Source organism: Saccopteryx leptura, chromosome 2 (genome assembly GCF_036850995.1).
Source record: "Saccopteryx leptura isolate mSacLep1 chromosome 2, mSacLep1_pri_phased_curated, whole genome shotgun sequence".
NCBI lineage: Eukaryota > Metazoa > Chordata > Mammalia > Chiroptera > Emballonuridae > Saccopteryx > Saccopteryx leptura.
Window position 1 is genome coordinate 341,875,542 of NC_089504.1, and position 8,941 is coordinate 341,884,482.

Sequence of the window (8,941 nt, forward strand, 5' to 3'; positions counted from 1 at the left end):
AGGGAGAGGACGGGACACTGAGAGACAGACTCCTATGTGCACACCAACCAGGATCCTCTGAGTAACTGCCATGTGGGTCGAGGCTCTGTCCATGAGCTTCTAACTCATGCTTCTAATCTCACACATGGGATTTGCAGTTAAAGATCAGAAGATCAGTTTTTGGAGTTCAGTATAGTTTTTATTTTCTTTCTTTCTTTTTTTTTTTATTTGTAACCTCAGAGAGTGAGTGAGTGAGTGTGTGTGTGTGGTTTTCTAAGGCATAGATAGTTTACAGAGGAAATTGACTATTTTTAAGTGCATAGTATGATGAGTTTTGACAAATGTACTTGATGGCTTTTGGCAACTGTATAAAGAAATTTGTAAAAAGTCATATACCCAACACCACAGTCAGGATTAGAATGTTGTCATAACTCCAAAAAGGACCTTTGTACCCTTATCTGACATCACCCTCCTGCATCCACAGTCACGGGCACCCACTGCTCAGGTGTCTGTCCCTCAGGTCTCACCTGTTACTGTGTGAGCAGACAAATCACTGTGCAGCCTTTTCAGTCAGGAGTCTTTTGCTTAATATTATGCTCCTGAGATTTCTCCGTGTTCTTGCATATGTCAGTGGATGCCTTTTTTTTTCTTGTTGCTGAGTATTATTCCCCTGTATGGATGAATAGTCAGTTCTCTATAATGCTTATTTAGAGAATGTAACTAACTGTTCCAGTGTGATTGATATATTAGAAAACAATTTCAGCATAAAACAAATTCTTCCATTGCTTATATATGATTTTATCTGTGAAAACACATAAGAACACATAAAACCACTCTCATCGTAAACACCTGCAGCTACTGTAGTCCAGCACACGTACTATGTCCACACCCACTACCACTGGAGTTCACCTCTCCTTCTGACTTCGCACAGCCCTCCTTCCCCACTTCACGGTCATCACAACCTGCACCCCTTCAGACTCACTTCCATGAGCACACTTCAGGTCTTTTCCCAAGGAAAGCGCCATATTTATATTAACTGTTGAATGTGTGTAAAGCTATGCTACAATTTTATGAGATTCTTATTTTTTTAAATGTGTCAGTGATGAAGTAACTCTATGAGTTTGTGCCCTACTCCAATTTTCCGACATCCTGTGGTTTTATGTGTAACTGTGCACAGTACAGTGATTTCTAGGAGTCATGTGTCATGTTAGAGAAGAGCTGACTCTACCACAATTTGTATATCCACCCATCACTTGATGGACTTTTGAGTTTTATTTTGAATAAAGTTGGAAATATTTTTAATAAAACTGTTATAAACATCTGTGTATAAGTCACAGAGATGGAAATAGTGGACAGTCATAGGAGATCAATGTGAAGGGCCTGATGTGGATGGAGCCTTGGCCATATCTGTATAAAAGAGGACTTGACCTGCACTTCCATCTTCATTTGTACCCAAACGCCCTAGATAACTGTTGTATTCAGTTTCACCAAGATACTTATCTTCAATTCTAATAGTAATAAGAAAAATAATGTGGGGCTTGATCAGGCACTGGTGTAGTGAATAGGGCATCAGCCAGGGATGCCGAGGAGCCAGGTTCAGAACCTCAAGGTTGCTAGCTTGAGTGTGGTCTCATTTGGCTTGAATGCAGGCTTACAGTTTGAGCGCAAGGTCACTGGCTTGAGCATGGGATCAAAGACAAGACCCCATGGTTGCTGGCTTAAAACAAAAGGTCCTAAGGTTGCTGACTTGAGCAAGGGGTCACCAGCTCAGCTGGAGCCTCCTGGTTAAGGCACATATGAGAAAGCAATTAATGAACAGCTAAGGTGCCGCGACAAGTTTATGCTTCTCATCTCTCTCACTGCCTGTCTGTCTGCCTGTCTGTCTGTTTCTCTCTAAATAGAAAAGAAAAGAAAATATAATAGAAAAAGTAATGGGGAAAGGAAATAGTTCATCCTTTTAGAAGAAAAAAATTACTGTTTAATACACAGGTATGTAATATGTCTGTTACTTTTTTAAAGATTGAATGTATTTATTTTAGTGAGAAGACAGAAAGAGAGAGAGAGAGAGAGAGAGAGAGAGAGAAAGAAAGAAAGAAAGAAAGAAAGAAAGAAAGAAAGAAAGAAAGAAAGGAAGAAAGAAAGAGAGAGAGAAGGTGGACGGAGTAGGAAGTATCAACTCCCATATGTGCCTTGACCAGGCAAGCCCAGGGTTTTGAATTGGTGACCTCAATTTTCTAGGTCAATGTTTTATTCACTGTGCCACCACAAGCCAGGTTTGTTATTATCCTCTTAATTTTTTCTTGATATATGAGGAACAGTAACTTATATAAGCTGTAAAAATTTATTCTAAAATTGAAGAAGTAGTTGAGGATTTCCTAAATTGCAAGGGTCTGATGTACTCTTATAGGTGAATATTCTTCATTTTTCAGCATTAGGAAGAGTCACTGCCAAATATATTCTAAATTTTCAAAATATTTTGAATTTTTTTTTTGTAATTTAACAAGATGTTGACTGGAATTTATCCTGTTGCAAAAACCTGTTCTCTCATTCAAAAACGACCATGCCATTTATACCGCCTCTAGCAAGGACATCCCCTGGGGTGAATGGCCTGACCTCTCCTCATCCCTCCAGTCTGTCGGAGCAGGAGACAAAGAGAGGAGAGAGGAAAGAATCACCGCCCAGGGCAGGGAGTATTCTACCTTCACCATCCCCATAAAGGCAGGCGAGAGAACTGCAAGGGAGGTACTGTTAGAGATTGAGGGTGCCATCATGGACAGAGGGAGTCTTCTCAATATCTAGTTAGTTCTACATAGAGAACATATTTGCTGATGTTCCCTGAGCGTATGTGAGTACTAGTCAGCGGAAGGGGGAGAGATGTCAAGCAGAGAGACTTTGCCTGCATTCTGACTTGGCTTGATATGCTTAAGCACATGAAGATGGGGTAATAGGTAGAAGGGGCTTGAGTTATCTTGCCTTTTCCCACTCAAGTGGATGACCTTCCAGTTAGCTGGAAGCAGAATGCCCACACCATGGAAGGGAATGTCAGGTTGAGTCTGTTCCAGATGAAACAACACTTTGATAGCCAGGGATCTGACGGTTCAGAGCATGGGATGTGGACCCAGTTTTTAATCCCTACACTGCTGACTATCCAGTCATGGGAAAGGTAACCTAAGCTCTCTGATCTTGTGTTTCCTCACCTTTCAACTGCGACAGCATGTGCATCATAGTGATAATCTGAGGACAAGATGAGCCAATGCATGCAAGGTCTTCACCATATGAAACTCAATAGATATAAGTCGTTACTCTTGAGAAAACTTGACTTATTTAAAAAATGCAAAGATGCACATCAGGAAAATCTTGTTTTGTTCATGTAAACTATTAATGTTATTTTAGGGAATATAAACTATAGCTTAATTTATAACATTATTTCAGCTTTGGCTTCCCAAGATGCTGTCTCCATTGTCAGGCATGTGTCATGACAGGGGCTGGTCTTCTCCTTTCTGTCTTTCCTCACTTTCTCAGTTTTCCTAAATTCCAGTTTCCTCTTTCCTACTCAGAATTACCGTTCAAGAAAATAACCAACAAAATGGAAAGAAGTCCCAGGCTTCCTTTCAAATAAAGGAAAGCATCTCAAGTATTTAAAAAGGTTGTAGCATAGAAAAAAGATCCAATATTTGTTGAAAACTGAGTATGTATAAATTCCTATTTGTTGATGGATTTGGTTCAATATTTAGAGTGAAGATTTATTATAATCATTCAACATTGACTTGAATCACTGTGTACGATGTAATTTCTTAGAGGAAACAGTCAATAGGAAATATATTCAAAAATAAAATGTATAATGAAGGTGAAATAACTCAAATTAAAATTAAATATGGAGGGCTCTAAAGTGTTGTTAGTGGGAGGTGGGTTTAAACCCATAAAAGACGTAGCTTCTGGAGTTGCAGAAACCGTTCTTCTGGCTCAGGTCCCTTCCCCCAGTCTACGGAAGGACTTGGCTCTTTCTTTCTGGACCCACAGATTCAGCTTCGGGTTCCTGATACTCCTCCTGGGCTCAGGCATCACTAAGGCTGTCACTGACCAGCCAAACTCTTTTAGTTTAGAAGCTATGGAGATGGTCAGAAGGATTACTAAGTACAAAGCAAGGAGATTTCTAGACACATGGTGGCCCCTTTCTTTTCCCTGCCTCTTTCTGCCTTTACATTTCAGGGTTCGTGGTTTTCTAAGAAACCAGCTCCCCAATTTCCCTGGATATCTCACAGGGGTTCCCTCATACAATTTCCCTCCTGCTGTCACTCCCTCCCCTCTCTTCTGCACTGGCCCGCTTGTCTTGGCTTCTTGATGTCCTTCAGCAGGCTCAGAAGACACCTGAAGGTCTCTGCACTACCTGTGATGGGTCCGGAGATCTGGGTATTTCCAGGATGTGCCTGGGAGTTGTCAACACCCTTTGGTTAACACAGGGGTTCAGAGTAGTATCTGCACGGTTAGCTCAATTTCTCCATTGGTTAGTGGCACTTCCTCTTCTTCTCTTTTTATATTTTTAAATGAGAGGAGGGAAGATAGAGAGTCACATTCCCACATGGGTCCCGACTGGATTCACCTGAACCCAATCTGAGGTGGGTGATCAAATCAATCGAACTATCTTCAGTGCCTTAGGTTGATGCTTAAAACAACTGAGTTATCCTCAGCACACAGGGCTGATGCTAGAACCAATCGAGCCACCACATGTGAGACGGAAAGAGAGAGAGAAGGAATAGAAGGAGGGAAGAGAAGCAAATGATAGCTTCTTATGTATGCCCTGACTGGGGATTGAACCTAGGATGTTTACATGCCAGGCCGATGTCCTATCTACTGAGCAAACTGCCTAGGGCCATTTGGGGGCACTTCTGAGGAAATTCTTTCTGTAATTACTGAGGTTGCTGTGAAGAAATTATTTCCCTAGTTACTGGGTGACCAGGCGTTGGTATTGCCACAGGCCTCTTTGCAAGGACAGCTCTCCCTACGAGCATTTGTATCACTGTTTCTACCCCTGCCCAGAGAGTAGAAAGTGCTGATGTTCCTTCACAACTACTCTGACCACACATTGTGCCTTAAATGATGGTGTGAAATGCTGTTGAAGTCATAAATAACCGTCACCATATGGGCTGGAAGGTCCAGTTCTCATATGGCTTCCTCGGTCTGTGGTTGAAGGTTGGCTCAGCTGATGTCAACTGGAGTGGGCTACGTGTGGGCTTCAGGATGGCCGTCTTGTTGGGATCAAAGTCGAGTGTTCCTGGTGAATGAAGTGGATGCTGCATGACCTTTTGTGACCTAGACTCAGATGCCACATCACAGCTCTTCCACTGTAATCTATAGGTCAAACAGCCATAAGCCTGTGTAGATTTAAGGTAGAGTACATAGATCCCAACTTCTCCATGAGAGGCATGTTGAGGAAATTGTGGCCATGTTTTAAAATCACTGTAGTATTATTTTATCTGTAAATGTTTGCATTAGTTTTTTATTGCTGCTCTAACAAATCATAAATTTATGTCTTAAAACAACATAAATTTATTCTCTTATGGTTCTGGATGCCAGAGGCTGAGATGGGTCACACTGTGTCACACTGTGTCAGTACTGCAGTGTCTGCAGAGATGCATTTCACTCCGCAGTGGCCCCCACCCTGCCTGTTCAAGGTGCATATGAGAAAGCGATCAATGAACAACTAAGGAGCTGCAATGAACAATTGATGCTTCTCATCTCTCTCCCTTAGGTCTGTTTGTCCCTATTTGTTACCTTCTCTTTCTCTCTTACTGTCTCTGTCACAAAAGAAAAAAATGAAAAAAACAAAACAAAACAAAATACATAACAGAGCTTGAGATTTTCTGCAGCATTCTGATGTCTGAAGCTGGCCTTATGCCTATTCAAAGACTGTTTACTTCTAATTCACCTTTTCTCCTAAAGCATCAGCCTCAACAGAAGATGATTTGTTGAGGCCCCTTTACTTGGACCGAACTGGACTTCCCATTTCCCTCCGGCACATCGGGGCTGTGAAAGGTTCAGCTCACCTCAGCCAAGTCCTCGGAAGTGCAAACAGCCTCAGTCCTGAAGAGGCCTCCAGTGCCAGACTCACATCTACGGATCCGTCTTCTCTGGCATCTTAAACCAACAATTTCTTACTCCTTGCTTACCTAAGTAAGCTTTCTCTTATCAGAGAATTCTGCTTTCCTGGTAAATCTGATTCAGGTGGAGCAGGGGCACATTGAGAGGCTATTTCCTAGCGGTTCATTAAGACTGTGGGACTTGCTCTGGGCTGCAGTTGTGACACCAACTTTACTAACTGTGTGACCCGGGGCACGTTTCCTAAGCTCACTGAAACTGTCTCCTTGTGGGTCAAAGGGGATAATCACAGTATCTACAACACAAATAATGTTTGGAAAAGTAGACAATGCATGTAAATCTCTTAATACAGGCTGTGGTTCATATTAAATCCTCAAAAACTGTTAGTCTGCATTGTTAAGAGAGCTGAATTTATGCAAATGTATAAATATTCATGATAAATGCCTTGCTTCCATGTTCATTTAAGTGGTGGATTTCCCTGGTGCAAATAAATCTGCATTTGTTTTCAATACTTTGCTTCTTTTTCAGTCTAAGAGCAAAGCTTCACCAGCATAAAGACTGGGGTCCTTGGAACAACACTCACTCCCTTCCTCTGTCCTCCTGTCTTACTTGGATGCCCCTCGTCATTCCATCTCGTTCCTTCCAACCTATGAAGCTGAGTTATCAGGAAAAACAACAAAGCACAGAAGAAAAAAAAAAACCAGAAGTCCAAGATTTACTTCAGTAAACAAAAATAATCTTTATTGTTCTGGCATTCTGAACAAAGTAAAAGGCTCAAACTCAGCAAGCCTGTGCAGGTAGGTTTGGTCCAATGTCTCTCCAGAGAGAGGAGCACAGTCATTCACCATCACTCCGAACGTGATGAGAGGGGATGATATGATTTCTCAGAGAGAGCATCAAATAAATAAAATAATTTACAATATTTAAATACCTTAATAAATTATTAATAAATTAAAGGAAGTTTTCATTATGTGGTTAGTGGAATGGGGAATGACTCAAAATAGGAAACTTCTGGGGTTGCAGGGACATTATTCTTGTTCGTGTCCCTACTGCCCACCGGAAAAAACACTGTTCCTCTCCTTGCTGTTGATGTATTTCTGAACCCAGGTCTCGTTAGGATTGACACAGATTTTCCGGCCCAGTATGGTGTGAAAGCTGTAGAGAGGATAGAAGTATTATATAGAGGACGAGTAAGGTTATGCTTGACCACCTATGGCCCCTTCACCTTCAGCCCTGTGGGCAGCTCAGGGCTAGTCCTCCGTATAAAGGAGTCATTCCCCCAAAACAAGGACTTTAGGTCCTTCTCCTGGTCACACCTTTCCTGGCTCCCTAACTGCCCCACTTCACATTAGAAACCAGCCCCAGTGGTCTGCTTCTTTGTCCTGTGTTCACAAAAAGGCCCAGAAGCTGGGCTTTCTCAGAATGGTTCCTTATCCACCAGCTGGTGCACTTGTGAACTCTCCCCACTCAGACACCTGTGTCCTCAGTTTCACCAGAGACGGGCAAGGGGACTGACACTTACACAACACCAGGCTTGCTGCAGGTGCCGCTCGTCTTATCATAGCCACTCACTCTACTGAGGATGTCCGGGCTGGGGTAGTAGTTTTTGCAGCAATCGGATGGAGAATAATTTCCGGCTGTGGGGAAACAGGACACCAGGATTGCTCAGGAGCACAGACATGTCCGACAGCATCGGGAAGACGTACAAGAGACAGTGTCGCTCAACAATGAGGGTCGGGGGAAAGAAAACAGGAAATAATTTGGCTTTTTTTTTGTTTGTTTGTTTCTCTAGTCTTGTCACAGATTTTGTCTCTTCATGTTACTCTGTGTCTTACTCTACAGAGAACCAAACTCCAGACAGTCTGTTTATTCTCGTAAGTATCTTTGGCGAAATTTTTTTCTAATCCATTAAATCATATAAGATAGCTGAATGAGAGTAGGGAGGATCTTACACATTCTGGGAATAGCAAAGGAGATTCTAAAACTTGCCAGCACTAATGGGATTTAAATAGACACAGAGTTTACCTCATCCTAATGATCCAATAAATAAAGCCATAATAACCTCGTCCAAAAAGTATAAAACCTGTCCTCACTGCCATCCTGTGGCCCAGATCAACAGACACATTTTGAACTCTCTTGAAGAAAACAACAGTGTTATTTTAAAACCTCGTTTTAGGCTCTCAAACTTCACATGGGGTTCTTAGGCTCGAGCAATTGTCCTGCCTCTGGCCAGAGTGTGGGGACAAACTGCTGTTAAAGTAAAGTGGATAAAGTCCCTGACCAGATTGCTCAGTAGATAGATGTCATCCTGGGGCACCGAGGTCTCAGGATCCATCCAAGGTCAGGGTACGTTGAGAAACTCTCGATGAGGACACACTGGAGATCAACTAAGCGAATAACAAGTTGATGCTTCCCTTTCTCCTTCCCTCTCCTTTCCTTTCTCTCTTTCTCCTCTCGCGTCACCACCCTCAAATCAATGGAAGATTAACAAGAAAAATAAAGGAAAGTGGACAACACACTCACCGACTTTAATGGCAAAGAGGGTCACGGTGCAGAGAAGGAGGAGAACGTAAGCTCCAAGGACCTTCATGGTGCTGGGCAGGCAGAGGAGTGTGAGCAGAACTGAGACGGGGCTGTGGAAGTCACGACTGCTGCCTCCTTGTGGGATCTGCACTGTCTTCCCTCCTTTTATTGGCTTCCCAGGACAGTGGAAACATAGAAATTGATATGCCTAAGCAAGAAACTTTATGTATAGTGATGTCATGTGAACTGTACAACCTAGGCTAGCCTGTGGTTACTACACAAGAATGTATTCAGTTGCTACTCTCATTGGGATGCTTATGAGGAAGTTGTTTTTCCACATGAG

At 42.4% G+C, this 8,941-nt stretch overlaps 1 protein-coding gene across 1 annotated transcript; it reads right to left on the reverse strand.

Annotated features, from left to right (window-relative positions):
- Positions 1 to 7,121: 7,121 nt before the first annotated feature.
- Positions 7,122 to 8,698, reverse strand: LOC136393671 (C-C motif chemokine 3-like). Its single transcript, XM_066366298.1, has 3 exons — positions 8,599 to 8,698; positions 7,598 to 7,712; positions 7,122 to 7,230 (listed from the first exon to the last, which is right to left on the reverse strand). The coding sequence occupies exons 1-3, from the start codon at positions 8,663 to 8,665 to the stop codon at positions 7,122 to 7,124; spliced, it is 291 nt and encodes a 96-aa protein (XP_066222395.1). The 5' UTR covers positions 8,666 to 8,698.
- Between the last annotated feature and the right edge of the window lie 243 nt (positions 8,699 to 8,941).

Coding starts and splice junctions, on each gene's coding strand:
- LOC136393671 (XM_066366298.1), bottom strand. CDS start 8,665: ATGAAGGTCCTTGGAGCTTACGTTCTCCTCCTTCTCTGCACCGTGACC. Junction 7,713..8,598: donor CCTCTTTGCCATTAAAGTCG/GTGAGTGTGTTG, acceptor GTTTCCCCACAG/CCGGAAATTATTCTCCATCC. Junction 7,231..7,597: donor TGCAGCAAGCCTGGTGTTGT/GTAAGTGTCAGT, acceptor TCCTCTCTACAG/CTTTCACACCATACTGGGCC.